At 41.2% G+C, this 16,037-nt stretch overlaps 1 protein-coding gene and 1 long non-coding RNA gene across 2 annotated transcripts in view; one reads left to right on the forward strand and one right to left on the reverse strand.

The window, feature by feature from the left end:
- The window catches only part of LOC113610341 (uncharacterized), a 46,348-nt gene extending 40,393 nt beyond the window's left edge, over positions 1 to 5,955 (reverse strand). The window contains exons 1-2 of the long non-coding RNA XR_003429050.1: positions 5,827 to 5,955; positions 1,196 to 1,485 (exon numbers count right to left, since the gene is read on the reverse strand). This is a non-coding gene — a long non-coding RNA (uncharacterized LOC113610341). The remainder of the gene's footprint in view (positions 1 to 1,195; positions 1,486 to 5,826) is intronic.
- A 103-nt stretch (positions 5,956 to 6,058) lies between these two features.
- On the forward strand, positions 6,059 to 12,943 carry HIGD1A (HIG1 hypoxia inducible domain family member 1A). The gene is made up of 4 exons (XM_027088387.1): positions 6,059 to 6,162; positions 10,359 to 10,473; positions 11,113 to 11,247; positions 11,932 to 12,943. Exons 2-4 carry the CDS (start codon positions 10,377 to 10,379, stop codon positions 11,979 to 11,981), a joined length of 282 nt encoding a protein of 93 aa, XP_026944188.1. The 5' UTR covers positions 6,059 to 6,162; positions 10,359 to 10,376; the 3' UTR covers positions 11,982 to 12,943.
- The last annotated feature ends 3,094 nt before the right edge of the window (positions 12,944 to 16,037 follow it).

Raw genomic sequence — 16,037 nt, forward strand, 5'->3', positions numbered from 1 at the left:
ACTTAACCATGCTGAACCTCAGTTTCCTCATGTGTAAAATGGGGATAATAATATTTACTTGATGGAGCTGTTTTAACGATCACTTGAGTACATTAAGTACGTAGCAGTGTACCCAGAGAATGGGAGGCGCTGAGCGTGTGCTGGTGTTGTACAGCAGGCTGTTTGGGTAGCTGCATGTGGTGCTGCTTGTTTCTGATGTAAGATACTTGCAGGTAAGAGGGAGGCCAGGGACACTCTCACTATAGCTCAGGGATCACAAGGATTCCAGACCCCAGCTAAAGGAAAGAGCGAACTGCCCTTAAGCAACAACTCTCCCAATTTCAGGAGAAATCATGATCTGCGTGGGGCACTTAATGCTTAGCCATCTCATGGCCTGTCATTTCCCTCTAATCAGACATACTGTACTAGGCGACAGGCCAAGGTTATGAGGTCACTTTTTCTACAGTTATTTTAATACTCATCATTCTAGAAACTCTTCTGACTCTCATAAAACAAAGTAGCAGAAGGACTTTGATGGCTAGCACTTGTCTGCTGATTCACTGAGTGAACTTGGGTCAGGCACATAATCTTCCTTTTCCGGGTTTTCCAGAAACAGGATAGGCGGGTTCCTGTCCCCGAGCAAAAGCATCAGCACAGGGACGGTAATTCAGGGCCACCAATTTGGGTGAAGTGTCTGTCTGCATAATCCATTTTTCTCTCAGAGTTATAGAAGTAATTGTCCATCCATCTCTGGCAAAGGAGACCATTATCCTGTCCTTACTGAGATATGGATCTCATTTAGATGTCGGCTACGTTTATGAGCCCTCAATTCATTAAGCCATCAAGACAAACAGATGGTGCCTCACAATCAGTGTCACGGCAAAATGACGTGGAGGGCTTGGAGATGTCAACAGAAACCTATTTGCAGTGCCACTGAGTATGGCAGTGCCTTCCATAAGAGGCACCTCATCCTCAGAGAATTAGCAGGCTGTACAAATAGCCCTAAATCATTGTTGGGAGAGACAGAGTGGGGGGAAGCAGAGAGGCCATCAGTATCCAAGGCAGTGGGGGAGAGGAGAGGAGGATTCTGAAAGGGAGACTGTCAATGGTGGGTGATCACGAGAATTAAGAAGCCACAGGAGCCCACAGTCCCTGCCCAGCTACTGCAGCCCCAGTAGCTGAAATGCAGCTAGAGTCCCTGAACTCAGGTACTCACCTCTGCAGAGAGATAGTCTTGAGTCAACAAGTATTTTCCATGTGCAGCACACCATCAGGTGCTGTGGGCGAAAATGCTTAACAGAGGTTCTGATGCCAGGGTGCTTGTAACCCAACGTTCATGCATAACCACGGTACTCTCCATCATACCAAGTACCAGGAGCCAGCTGCGGAGCCCAGGTGGAAAATCGTGTTTATCCTGTCTGGTGGAAAGAGCTGTTCACCGGTGGTGAACAGAAAGCTTTTGCTTCCAGTGATCGATTCTTTCTTTGCGTAATCTAGTCAAATTACCTGTACAAATACAGATTATAAAAATAAGTCAATCTTTTCAGTTATATAGCTTATATAAGATTACAAATTTTCTAATTTTTAAAATCAGTATATAAAGTACATAAAACTAGAAGACCAAGACCATCAAGGATTTACCCAATTCTGCTTACTCATTCTCTACTAAAAGGCACATTTAATAAATTATATAGGATATAAAATTATATAAATTTTTTGGTCATTGTATGATTTGCATTACCTTTTTCTTTTTTTAATTTTTACTGGAGTATAGTTGATTTACAATGTTGTGTTAGTTTCAGGTATACATAAAATTATATAAATTTTTAAGACGAGATGGTTGTGTTGTTAATTCCAAATCCAATTATCTCCAAAGCAAGGGAATGAGGCAGGAGGGCTTCAGCTCAGTTAGAGAAGTTCCGTGCCCACCCCCCGCAACCAAATAACTAACAGGAAGAAGAAAAAGGAATTCTGAGGAGCTTCAGTGAATCCAAGATCCATTTTTTAGTGACAACCGCACAGTTTTTTGTTGGAAAATATTATCAGTGAAAACAGTCTTGCATCAAGGGTAAAATGATGCAAATGTATTTCCTTATTTAATCTGTTTAAGTGCTTTCCTGTATAAATGATCCTCTCAACATCACTGGGCCAGTTTGGTCAGAGCACAGTACTATGAGAGGGAAGGCACAGTCTCACCTCTGCCACCGATCTTCAGAAGGCTTGCCCCTTGTCATTCAGTTATCTGCCCACATGTCACTGGCTACATGTGCACAAAAGTAGGAGTAGCATCAAGGATTTACCCAGGTTTCATGTTCAGTTAGTGGGATGGAAAGCAGTTCTACCAACCAAGTCAGGGAATTTAAAGAGAAAGTACAGGATTATGAGGAAGGGGTGTCCAGAGCAGGGAGAAGGATAAGAGAGAGATAATTATGTTCAGTTACGGACGTGCTATGGAGTCTGAAATTTTATGATAGCCCGGACCCTAGTCAATTCTCCCTGGAGACTGGACTGTATGGACTATTGCTACTTTAAAGCAGCAGGCCTTGTCAAGGTGGTAGAGGGGTGACACTACAGCATGTAGCAGCCTTCCCTATCCTTAAGACCCAGGATATGGCTTCAATATAAAGAATATAATAAGCTACATACTGAGTAGTCTTGTTTTCTGGCAGAGAAATGCTAATAGTCCTTTTCTAATGCATTCAACTTCACTACCAAGTACCTCAAATTCACTCAGCTCTTGAAACATCCTGCTCCAAAACCTTCAAGGGCCACCTAATATAATATTGTCCAAGTTCTTTGATTAGCGTTTAAGGTCCTCCCCAGTAAGCTTAGGCCTACTTTCCATTATTCTCTGACTCTGCTTTACTCACAGATTTTTGCCTTTTCCCCACTCACTGTCCTCCATGCCAGAGCTACAATCCCATAGTCTACCTCTATTCCTCTGCCCACTGTTTCCTTTTTCTGGAATATTCTTTCAACTTATTTACATGCTAGTCATCCTTCAAAGCCCACTCATTCAAGCCCCTGTCCCAAGAAGCCTTCTTTGAAACTGCTCGCTATGATATCTGCCTGGATTTCCATTCAAAGCACTTATCACAGACTGTTTTTGATACTTTCCTATACCTGTTCCTTTGACCTAATCAGATGATAAATTATTTCAGGGAAGGAACTGAGTCTAATTTCTGAGTCCTGTACAGGGCACAATATACGTGTCCAGTATTTGCTGACTGTGACTCTCAACTGTAGTTTGAAAATAGTCATAGATATTACCAATTTTCTCAAAAGTTTTAATATTTGTTTTAGACAAAATTCCACAAAGATCACACAGTATTTTTTTAAGGATGTCAAAAAACAGATAGTGTAGCTTTAAGCTGAGCCTTAGCCCAAATCTGAGTTTAGAAGCCCATTTCTCTTATAGTGCATATGATCATGTGTGGACAGCTACTTGGAGCATGAGAAGTTACAGAGGCTCCCTAAAGAGGGGAAATTAGCAAAGCTGTCAGAGACTTCTTGTGCTGCCTTCCTATAAATTACAGGTGGATTAATTTAATACATGAGAACCCAAATAATTTTTTAAAGTCTTTTGCATCAATATTATACTTTGAAATAACACAAAGTAAGAAGAATGGAATAATATATGTTGTACATTTGTCACCAATGTCTTATGAAAAATTATTATGAAAATTTTAATAGTTTAATCAGCTGTCACTGTTTTCTTTTAACATGATACTGAATAAAGTAGTGAACAATCTTTAAAAAAAACTTCTGCATCATCTGATACAGATAGGCATCATCACCATTTACCAAGATTTTTGTTTCTACATATGATGAGATCATTTCTTAAACAAATAGGGCAGGGTCTGCATCTTTCTGGACAATGCATGGCATAGGAATTTTTAAACTAATAGCTAACACTCTACATTTATTTGCCCATTAACCACCACTACTTTTATTCCCCACTTTACAAAGGAAGAAAGTGAAGCCCAAGGTCATGGCTAGTATGTGGCTAAATTGGGACCAGCACTGGTCTGCCTGACCCCAAATCTCATTCTCTGGAAATTAGCAAATTAGCGAACATTATTTTGATTCATATAAATCCTCTTCAGGAATGAACATGCTGTGGTCACTGCTGCAGTTAGCCTTTGTTTTTCCAGAATCAAAGGACTTGACTTCTACTTTACTTTTTTAAAAATTTAATTAATTAATTAATTTATTTATTTTTGGCTGCGTTGGATCTTCGTTGCTGTGCGCGGGCTTTCTCTAGCTGTGGGGAGCGGGGGCTACTCTTCCTTGTGGTGCCTAGGCTTCTCATTGAGATGGCTTCTCTTTGTTTTGGAGCACAGGCTCTAGGCGCGCGGGCTTCAACAGCTGTGGCACGCGGGCACAGTAGGTGTGGCGCACGGGCTTAGTTGCTCTGTGGCATGTGGGATCTTCCCAGACCAGGGCTCAGACCCATATCCCCTGCATTGGCAGGAGGATTCTTAACCACTGCGCCACCAGGGAAGCCCTTGCTTTACTTATGCATGACTTTCATATTCAAATCTGTCAAGCTCTTTTATCGCTTTAATTACCCTAAATGAGTTCCTTATCTTCCTACTTCCTTTTTTTTTTTTCCAAAAATTTTTTTGGCTGCACTGCCCGGCATGCAGGCATGCAGGATCTTAGCTCCCCGACCAGGGATCGACCCGTGCCCCCTGAAATGGAAGCGTGGAGTCCTAACCACTGAACCGCCAAGGAATTGCCCCCTACTTATCTTTTAAGCCATCCAGCTACTGCATTAGTTGTCACTTCTTTTTTTTTTTTAATAAATTCATTTATTTTGTTTATTTATTTTATTTTTGGCTGCGTTGGGTCTTCGTTGCGGTGCGCGGGCTTCTCATTGCGGTGGCTTCTCTTGTGGAGCACGGACTCTAGGAGCACGGGCTCAGTAGTTGTGGCTCGCGGGCTCTAGAGCACAGGCTCAGCAGTTATGGCGCACGGGCTTAGTTGCTCTGCGGCATGTGGGATCTTCCCGGACCAGGGCTCAAACCCGTGTCCCCTGCACTGGCAAGCGGATTCTTAACCGCTGTGCCACCAGGGAAGCCCCTGTCACTTCTTTTAACACTATTGAGGCCCTACTGAGCTCAAAGACAGTGTTCAAGGAGATGCCTGCATGAACCAGACAAAATACGTGCCCTCAAGCAGCTGAAAGTACTCCACATGACCAAAGTAAAGGGTTTTTCATTTATCGTACTCAGCATGAATGTTTCCTACCAGTGTTTTAACTCAATTATGAGACAAAAGATTTTCAAAATCCTGAGCCTAAAACACTGAGCTTCTACCTGTGGGATAAAGCACTTGGCAGTCTGCCTCGTTTCGTGGTTACACCCAGAGATTCTAGTTTAGTTAGAGTCCCCACGGTAGCGCTTGATGCCCTGCACTAATTCGCCAGGTAGCTATCGATTGCTCTACGAACAAATTTGGGGCTCTGTCCCGGGAAGTTCACTGCCACAAGGGGCCTCTGACACTTCTTTCCTCAGGTAAACCACCCCGATCTAGGTGGAGTCACCCGTGCTTGCAATGAGTGGCTTCCTCCCACTACCGTGTAAGCGCCAAGCCGGAGGCCGACAGCGCACGTTCGTGGCGGATAACCGCCAGGTCTTGGGAGCGGCTCCAGCGCCCCACCGCCGTCGGCGCCCCCGAAGGCAGGAACATGCTCCCTCCTCACCCGCAGCACCCCAAGGACCTGCCGCGGTTGAACTCCCTGATCCGCGGCCCCGCCCGGCCGGCGCTCGGGACACCGCCTTCGCGGTGCTCGCTGCCGCCGCCGCGACCCGAGAGAAAAAGGGCGAGAGTAATCTCAAGTACCGCCGGGCCAAGGGCCAAGAGTCCTCCAGCGTCCTCGGCGGAACCCCGGTCGCCGACCTCTCACCTCTGACGCGATCGCTACGTGACAGCCGGGGACGCGGAGTCACCGCCCGCGCACGTCGCCCCAGCCAATCCGGAGCTCGTTCCGGGCCGCCCCACCCACTGCGTACAGGCCCGCACTCACCCGCCGGCACCGACACTGGCGTACCAGCCACTGGCTTCTGATTGGCTGAGGCCGGCTGTGGGCGGAACTGGGAAAAGTCGGGCAGACTGCTGGTGCGCGAGGTGGGTCAGCAGCTGGTAGGAGCCGGTAAGAACCTGCGACGTCGTGCAGTTGTAAGTGATGCATGCCGGGCAGTGGGATGGGAAGAAGTGAGGCCGCGCTGGGCCAGGCTGAGAGCACCTTGGGAGGGTTGGGGATCGCAGGACTGGGAGTGGGGGCGATGCCTGGGCTGGAGGGGGCGAAGTCTGGTTGGCGGGGTTCAGGCCCCACCTCGCGGTGCAGGGGAGGCTGGTGAGGGCGTACGGAGCCTATGAGGGGATGCAGCAAAGGCTTGAGGAGCGAAGCCTCGCGGATGGAGCTGGGGAGGGACGGGGCTGGGGCCGACTTCGGGGAACTCGTAGAGCGGGGTGGGTGAGGAGGGATTGAGAGGGCGGGCGCTCAGGCCATGGAGTCCTGACAAGGTCACAAGAAGAGAGAGGGGAGGAAAGTTGAAGGGTTGAGAGGAGGGCATAAAACCAAACGACCTTCCTGCCATCGGCTTCATCTTCTCCCCGGGCCGCTATTCCGTTCCACGTTTGGCGACCCTCTTCGGCCCTAGGAAGGTTAACAAGGACCCAGGCATGTATCAAGCATCTCTGCCGTAATTTACATTTCTCCCGAAAAAGTAAACCTGCCAGATTAGAAATTACAAAACATAGCAGGGGATTAGTATTGGAAGCAGCCGAAATGATTCGGCAGGTTTATTCGCCTCTTTTGTTTTACCTGTGCGGGAAGCAGTTATTTCCTTCTTCGGGGTAATCCCTATGGAAGGAATCTCTGCTTTCGGAAGTACCCAGACCAGTTTGGATGAAAAGTTATGATGGATTGAAGCGGTACCACGCCCCAGCATGATAATCGTATTTGAGTTCTGTATACCAGGGGTTCTCTTGCTTCCCTGTGCACCAGAATCTCTTGAAGGCGTCTTGTTAAGATACAGATTCCTTGGGCCCTGCCCCAGACCATCTGAATCAGAATCTTCCGGGGTGGCGCCTTGCAGCCATTTTAAACAGGCTGACAGGTAACGGATGCAAAATCAAAATTTGAAACCATGGTTGTTAGATAGTAGTTCCAGTGACCAAAATGACAGGCTGTGAAGATCCTTAAGTCTTTTACATCACGTGATGCTGGGCAGCTCCAGTTCCCTTATGCCTCTTCTAGGTTCCCATGTATTTGGAAAGGTCTTCAGTAGTATCTTACCAAGTTTACAGACTACTTCGTGTTTTCCAAACTGGCTTTGAGTATCTGGTTATAGGTTCCTCTTTTTGTACCTGTTCAACTTTCCGACAGAGATCTGGGTCAGCTGCTGCAGGTGGATGAGAAAATTATAATAAAGGAAAATTCAGAAGTGGCGCTAGGGAAAAAAAAAATCTTCAAATCACACTTGAAATCGTTAGATGAATTAAGTCACTGGGAAAGAAGGTTCCATTTAATTTTAGGCATGACTGACATTTTTTACAATTCAAAGAAAGAGATGTGGGCTCCTGTTAAGGAGTGGATTTTAAATGTTTTTCAGATTAAATACATACCAGCATTATAAGACAGATGATTTGGCAATATAGTCAATCAAAAGAACCCACAACTGTGTATCAGGAGAGCTGGGTTCTAATCCTACCCTGCCAGAGATGTATTCCTGTTGTTGAGCAGTTCATTTTACCCTTCATAACCTTTTTTTTTTTTTTTTTTGCTTCTGTAAAATAAGCCTATTGGCATGGATTAATAATCTGGGTTTTTACTCTCAAGTTATATGATCTGTACTTACCCTGATATTTTAAAAGTGAACCATTTTGTATTTAGGTGGCTATAAATCATGAATACTTGGAAAACTTCTAGGTGGTCATTAGGAAGAGAATTATCAAAATCTTTTACTCAGGGAGTGTTACAGATATATATTATGCTAGATATATAATTTGAACCACAGAGTAACAAATAACTTTGTGATATATTGGACTTCTAATATTCCCCTTTATTTTATCCTGAAATGTGCACACAAGGTGTTCTGGATCAGAGACAGATTATCATTAGTCACTTGAGACATAATGACCACATGGTTCCCTCACACCCTGATTCTTTCCCCAGGGACTACTTTCTGAAAGCCAGATCTAATGTCCTGTTCGTACAAACTGCTGAAAGGTGATCCGCCTCCCTCCTGAAAGGAAGGAGAAGGGAACTTTTGCACCATTGACCTGTTGGACAATTAAAGTTATCCAGATGTGAGAGATTAAAGGAAAAACTACCAACTTTCTTGCTTTTAAAGACAATTCCCAAATGACTTCTTAGTTTAGGAATAATTAAGGCAGAGGAAGAAAACATGCTTTTATATATGTAAAAGAAGGTGCTAGTTTTTAAAAGTGGATTGTGGTATATAATGGTTTTGTCTCTTGTGGTTGCAAGGCTCCAAGACCTACTCAGATTATCATGTGTTCTTTCATAGATACAATATAAGAATTAAAAGAAAAATAAGCACTTATGTACATACAGCTTGACATTTTTATTACTGACTCTACAAATGTGTATAATTGTTAGTTTTCACTAAATTTTCCTAATTACCTGAGAATAATTTTAATTGTTGAAAATATTACTTTACAATTTATTCAACAAACATTTTGTGGTCTACTTTATGTAATAAGCATCATGCCAGGCTATGGTATAGACACAAGCAGGACAGGTGTAACCTCCTGACTTCAAGGATTCTAGTGAGAAAAACAGTTAAACTTGCATTTATAAGAAAGAGTTATTATAGAGAAAGCATCGGGTCCTATGGGACTGCGTAACCAAAGCACTTATCATAAACTGGGAGAGTCAGAGAAGACTTTCCAGAGCAGGTCAGTTAAGGCAAGAAACCGAAAAATGGGAGGTCTTAGCCCAGAAGGAGTACCTGAAGGAAATGAAAAGGGAAGAAACGTTTTAGGCAGAGGAAGTAGCTTGTGCAAAGGCTCGGAGGTTTAGAGGGCATCTATAAGAAGTTTAATGTGATTAGAATGTGGGGTTGGTGAGGGAGGTTGAAGGAGGATTTGTGATAAAAACAGAAATGAAACTATTGCCTTTGGGAAGTTTAGATTGGTTATGAAGGAAACTAATAAACATACTGGCCTAAAATAAATACAGTATTTAATCTTAGCATCTAGTACATTTATATAGTATCTCGTTGATGGTTTGTTTTGTTTTGTTTTGTTTACCGCACAGCGTAGAGGATCTTAGTTCCCTGGCGGGGGATTGAACTCATGCCCCCTGCAGTGGAAGTGTAGAGACTTAACCACTGGACCGCCAGGGAAGTCACCATTTATGTAGTATCTTGAAAGCCAATCTCAAATATTTCTCTGAAACTTCCCAAACTTTTTTATCCAAAAGACATCACACTCTAAATTCTCATTGTCTCTGTTGGCAAAGTGATCACACCCTGGCATGTCTATTTTAAAGAATCTAATTTGTGAAACATTATTTCAGTGTTTACATTCTGTCTCTTCAAATATATAGTGAGCATCCTGAACCTTGAGCTTGTTGAACCTTGTATATAATAAAAGCTCAGAGAAAGTAAGGGTTTATTCAATTAGCAGGTAATGGAGCACAAAAAAGAAGAGAAAGTCTAGTCCTAATTTCTTCTATCTAGCTGTGTGATACTGTACAACTCATTGGGATTAAGGTTTTCTTCTCTGTCAGATGACAGAATTGGACTCTTCCCAATGAGGATGGGGGCTTGGAGGGACAATCTCACTTTTCAAACTAAGCACTAAGCCTCCCCTCTAGAGTTGGATTTTCTTTGAGGACCTTGACTACTACTAAACCCCTTGAATAGCAGAGTGTTGAATGAGAGCTATTATTACTGAAGGGAGTGTTATGCACATGAAAAACCCAGAAGCTAAGGTAAGACTATATGGGTAATGGCAGTTAACTTTTGAGTTTATTGTAATTGACGTCAGAGACTTGTGCAGTTATATACTATGTTTGACTCCCTTTTTTATCTATGGGTAAAGTTTATAGTCTGTTCAGCTCAGTCAGAAGGAAGTATGTACATAGTTACTGTGACTAAGGTGAAATTGAATTTGTTATTACTTTATTGTGATGAAATGCCTACTAGCGTCCTGTGTAAAAAAACTGACCAAAAAAGGAGAATGGAGCCTTGGTCCCTTTGTGATAGAAATGAATCTTTTTTTCTGCCCTCTAGTTCATATAATCAGGCCAGTATCTTGCCTTTTTTGGTACCACTTAAAGGAATAGTCTTATAAAAGAAGTATGCTTTTAACTGCAGAACCTCATGGAAATTCTATTTCAGGAAGATTCTTCAATCACCATGTCAAGTGATACAGATGTTTCTCTTTCTTCATATGATGAAGGTCAGGGATCTAAACTTATCCGAAAAGCTAGAGAGGCACCATTTGTCCCCATTGGTAAGTTTGACTTTGATGGTCTAATAAGCTATTGTAAGCTTTAACACAGTAGAAGTGTGGTAAACTTGTTTGGTTCATCAAGAATTTCCTGAAAGCATTTATTTTTGAATATTTTTCCATATCTTGAAATATGCTTAGATTGGTATGATGTAGCTCTCATTATAAAAATTCTTCTCTGTGTAGTCAGACTTCTTGTTTTAGTGACTTATTTCAGTGAATGTGTTGGGACCCCAAGACTACCATCAGTCTCAATGATTTGCTGGAAGGACTCACAAGACTAAGAGTTGTTATACTCACAGTTGTGGTTCATTACAGTCTCTACTATATTAACTGATTGCCTTTGGGGATGGAAGTAAGACAGAGAAGAGTTCCCCTGGCACTCTTAAAGGAATTTATTTACTGGCTTCACAAGCCCACATTTTAAAGATGATCTTAACTTTCTGGATCTGCTACTGTTTGCTTCCAATTGTGGATTTTTAGTTCTGAGGGGGGAAAATTAAAAATTCAATTTGTATGTTAGCTGGTTAATGGTCTCCTAAAGCATCCTTATAAAAAAAAAATAGAACGTTGATTGATGATAAAATCATCTTGATTCCTGCCCGCATGCATCTGACATACTTGTGACTGTCTGTTTTACAGGAATGGCAGGTTTTGCAGCAATCGTTGCATATGGATTATATAAATTGAAGAGCAGGGGCAATACTAAAATGTCTGTTCACCTGATCCACATGCGCGTGGCAGCCCAAGGCTTTGTTGTGGGAGCAATGACTCTTGGTAGGTTCCTACAGGACATTTCAAATTTGTGGCTCCCCATTAATGGATTTCTTTGTAAATAAAACAAGGTAGATACTTTTAGCTGACTTTGAAGCAGTTTGCAAATATCACTTATATTCATTTTCACATAAAAACTGAATTAATAGAAATAGTTCAAGTAGTGACATAGTTTTACTGTCTATGATATAATCTTACTAAGGTTTTAAAGAAAGAAAGAAAAGATAGTACTGCCCATCACTGAGTTTATAATTTCTTTGAAGAGTCTAGATATGCAAATAGGGTTGGTAATAAGATCCATCATCTGGGAGAGACATGATTGCTGTTTTATTGAGTTTTTGAAGGTGGAAAAGATATTACATGCTTTTATAGGCTTTATAATTAATTGACTTTATCTGGTATTATATAGCAAGAGTAACTCCTTTTAAGGTTGCCAGATAAATATTGATATTTTAACAGTCTGAGCTAGTCACACTGGCCTTGAGATACTTGGGAACTTGTGTAAAAAGAATTTTAGAAATTTGAATTGTTTAAGAAAGCAAGAATGTAAGCAGCCTGGTGCCTGGTTCCCCTTGTAAATATTGTATGCTAGCAAGGGTGCTACTTTTAGCTATTTTATGAACTGTTTTTAACTTTTTAACACTGAAGAAAATATTTAAATGCTTAACTAGCATTCTTTTTCTTTAGGTATGGGCTATTCCATGTATCAAGAATTCTGGGCAAAACCTAAACCTTAGAAGAGGAGATGCTGTCTTGGTCTCGGTGGTGCTTGCTTTAGTTAGACATCTCATATTGAGGTTATATGTTTATGTTGAAAATAAATTCTGTGGGTCAGACAATAACTTTGTAATTTGAATATTGGCTTCCTTTCTTGCAGGCTTGATTTGCCTGGTGACTAGTTCACTAGCTAAGTCATTCAGGGGAGTCAGATGAGCACAAAAACATGTCACTTTTAAATGCACTCGATATTGGTACAGTGTCCACCTTCTTAAACTCTTCTGATAAAATTAGTTGTAAAGAGGACAACATGCCAAACCTGAAAATGCTCCCAGTTGCTGCAGAATATCATACGCTTTTGATGTAATGTAGGAATCCTATTTACCCCAGTTAATTTAACTCTTTCTGACTGCCTTGTGGACTGAATACTGTTTTTAAGGTCTGGCTGGCTCTTGAAGAACCCTTTCAGAACAGTGCACGGAATACAACATTATAAACCTCCCAGCAACTATGTGTGTGTTTTTAAACCAAACCTAAAGAGCTGGTAACAGCTGCTTTGAAGTAGTATCTGTTTCAGAATCATAGTTGTAAACATGAGAATAACTTAACTGTAGATCCCCGTTTAGCTGTTTTGTAATTGCAGAACTATAGTTTGCTGCTGTTATATTAGAATAATTTTTAAATGGCATTTTGAAATAGAAGTGTGTATTTTAAGTGCTAATGCAAAGGTAAATGAAAAATACTTTTTAAATGTGTGCAGTCTGTTTATTTCCTCTGAAAGAATCATAAATGTTAAACTAAATAAATCGCCTGTAATGGAAGAGATTTATGAGCAAGCTGGTTTGGTCAGACATTATACAAACTTTGGTATACTACAGAATGCTTTGTTGTACTTGTGAAATTCTCTTGTCTAACCTGAATTTACCTTCCATGGTGATAACATGGTAAATGTAATGTTATTAAAGTAAGTGAACACATCAAATGTCTTGTATTTATTTCAATTTGGAAAAAACTATCATTCTTCAAAGTAGCACAGGTAGTTCCAAGAAAAGAGGGAGAACATTTTATGCCTTTTGTAGGAGCCATAGTTAAAGACTATTTAACGAACAGGAATAATAGCTAACGTTTATTGAGCATTTACTGCGTGCCACACACTGCTCTAAGCACTTTTCATGTAAAATGTCATTTAAGTTTCCTAACAACCCTAAGAAGTAGGAGCTATAATCCTCATTTCATGGAGGAGGAGACTGAGGTATGAATAGTTTTAAGTAATTAACCCAAGGTCACATAAGCTAGAGAAGGTTGTAGGTTTGGGACTGGAACCTGGGCAGTCAAGCAGTAGATGCCAACAGAGACTTGAAATGTTGGCCTTTGTGAAGTTAATGCTGCGTGGCAGTGGTTACCATAAATTAGTACTGTTAGACAAGAGGGTACGGCATGGTCTTGGCTCACTGCTCCACTGACTATATAACCTGGACCAACCAAGGTTTTCTCAGTTTTCTGCTAGTTAGAAATGAGAGACTGGACTATGTAATTTCTATAGTCCTATCTAGTTTATAGATCATTACATGGGTCTATGGGAAATGTGCTTTAAAAATATAAGCTATTACAAGGAACTCTTCTCAGCCTCCAGTAGACATTATAGGAGTTGCTTGTAGCCAGTCCTAACAATTATTTCATGAAGGATAAGCCTTCTATAGAAGAACAAATTTGTGAACAAGTTTCAGAAACTTTCTAATGGATGAGTACATTATTGATTTTGTTAAATAAATACTAATTGAGAGAAGCTGATCTAGACAAATGCCAGAGGATAGAAGAACAGGAGCAAAATGTTGAGACTGTAGTGAGCATATTAAGTGATCAGGAGACAATAAGTAAGGGTGCTTGCCTGAAGAAGACAGTGGTAAATTAGGGTGGATGAATAGGCTGGCATCAGATTATGGAAGTTCTTAAAAGTGGCTCAAGTGGATGTAACACTTTTTACTGAGTCAGACCTGGGTTCATGGTTTTGCCACTTAGGAGCCAAGCAGCCATGGTTTCCTCATCTGTAAAGTGGGGACAATGTCAGTGGCCTAGGGTTGCTGGGAAGATAAAATGCAATGGTGAACATAACAGGGCTTAGCATAGCACCTGATGCATTAGTAATCTCTGAATGGCTGCTGTTACCATTGTTACTGTTAGGCTTGGGAATGTGGCAGCACAGAAGGTGTGTGGGCCCTCCACTCACAACTTACAGTCTAGCACAGAAGGCTGGCATTAGATCAGTGATTTCGAAAACCATGATAAATACTAGGTACAGGATGCAGCAGACTGGGGGACCTAACCCAGGGCTGGAGTCAGAGAAGGTATCCCCAAGGAAGTGGTGTTCTAACTTAAGATGATTTTTCGTCTTAAGTTAGAACATCACCTTAAGACACTGATGAAAGAAATTAAAGATGATACAAACATGGAGAGATATACCATGTTCTTGGATTGGAATAATCAACATTGTGAAAATGACTATACCACCCAAAGCAATCTACAGATTCAATGCAATCCCTATCAAATTACCAATGGCAGTTTTTACAGAACTAGAACAAAAAATCTTAAAATTTGTATGGAGACACAAAAGACCCCGAATAGCCAAAGCAGTCTCGAGGGAAAAAAATGGAGCTGGAAGAATCAGACTCCCTGACTTCAGACTATACTACAAAGCTACAGTAATCAAGACAATATGGTACTGGCACAAAAACAGAAATACAGATCAGTGGAACAGGACAGAAAGCCCAGAGACAAACCCAGGCACCTATGGTCAACTAATCTATGAAAAAGGAGGCAAGGATATACAATGGAGAAGACAGTCTCTTTAATAAGTGGTGCTGGGAAGGCTGGACAGCTACATGTAAAAGAATGAAATTAGAACACTCCCTAACACCATACACAAAAATAAACTCAAAATGGATTAGAAACCTAAATGTAAGACCGGACACTATAAAACTCTTAGAGGAAAACACAGGAAGAACACTCTTTGCCATAAATCACAGCAAGATCTTTTATGATCCACCTCCTAGAGTAATGGAAATAACAAAAATAAACAAATGGGACCTAATGAAACTTCAAAGCTTTTGCACAGCAAAGGAAACTACAACCAAAACGAAAAGAGAACCCTCAGAATGGGAGAAAATGTTTGCAAATGAATCAATGGACAAAGGATTAATCTCCAAAATATATAAACAGCTCATGCAGCTCAATATTAAAAAAAAGAAACAACCCAATCTAAAACTGGGCAGAAGACCTAAATAGACATTTCTCCAAAGAAGACAAACAGATGGCCAAGAAGCACATGAAAAGCTGCTCAACATCACTAATTATTAGAGAAATGCAAATCAAAACTACAATGAGGTATCACCTCACACCAGTTAGAATGGGCATCAGAAAATCTACAAACAACAAATGCTGGAGAGGGTGTGGAGAAAAGGGAACCCTCTTGCACTGTTGGTGGGAATGTAAATTGATACAGCCACTATGGAGAACAGTATGGAGGTTCCTTAAAAAACTAAGAATTACCATATGATCCAGCAGTCCCACTACTGGGCATATACCCAGAGAAAACCATAATTCAAAAAAACACATGCATCCCAATGTTCATTGCAGCACTATTTACAATAGCCAGGACATGGAAGCAACCTAAATGCCCATCGACAGACGAATGGATAAAGAAGATGTGGTACATATACACAATGGAATATTAGCCATAAAAAGGAACGAAATTAGGTCATTTGTAGAGACATGGATGGATCTAGAGGCTGTCATACAGAGTGAATTAAGTCAGAAAGAGAAAAACAAATATCGTATATTAAGGCATATATGTGGAACCTAGAAAAATGGTACAGATGAACCGGTTTGCAGAGCAGAAACTAAGACACAGATGTAGAGAACAAACGTATGGACACCAAGGGGGGAAAGCGGCTGGGGGTGATGGGATGAACTGGGAGATTGGGATTGACATGTATACACTAACATGTATAAAATGGATAACTAATAAGAACCTGATGTATAAAAAATAAATAAAATTCAAAACTTCAAAATAAAAAAAG

Source organism: Aethalodelphis obliquidens, unplaced genomic scaffold (genome assembly GCF_003676395.1).
Source record: "Aethalodelphis obliquidens isolate GAN/ISIS:26980383/991018 unplaced genomic scaffold, ASM367639v1 scaffold62, whole genome shotgun sequence".
Taxonomy (NCBI): Eukaryota; Metazoa; Chordata; class Mammalia; order Artiodactyla; family Delphinidae; genus Aethalodelphis; species Aethalodelphis obliquidens.

Excerpts from the sequence above, each read along its gene's own strand:
- HIGD1A (XM_027088387.1), top strand. The coding sequence starts at position 10,377 with ATGTCAAGTGATACAGATGTTTCTCTTTCTTCATATGATGAAGGTCAG. Across the intron at positions 10,474-11,112 it reads GGCACCATTTGTCCCCATTG|GAATGGCAGGTTTTGCAGCA; the intron begins GTAAGTTTGACT and ends TCTGTTTTACAG. Across the intron at positions 11,248-11,931 it reads TGTGGGAGCAATGACTCTTG|GTATGGGCTATTCCATGTAT; the intron begins GTAGGTTCCTAC and ends CTTTTTCTTTAG.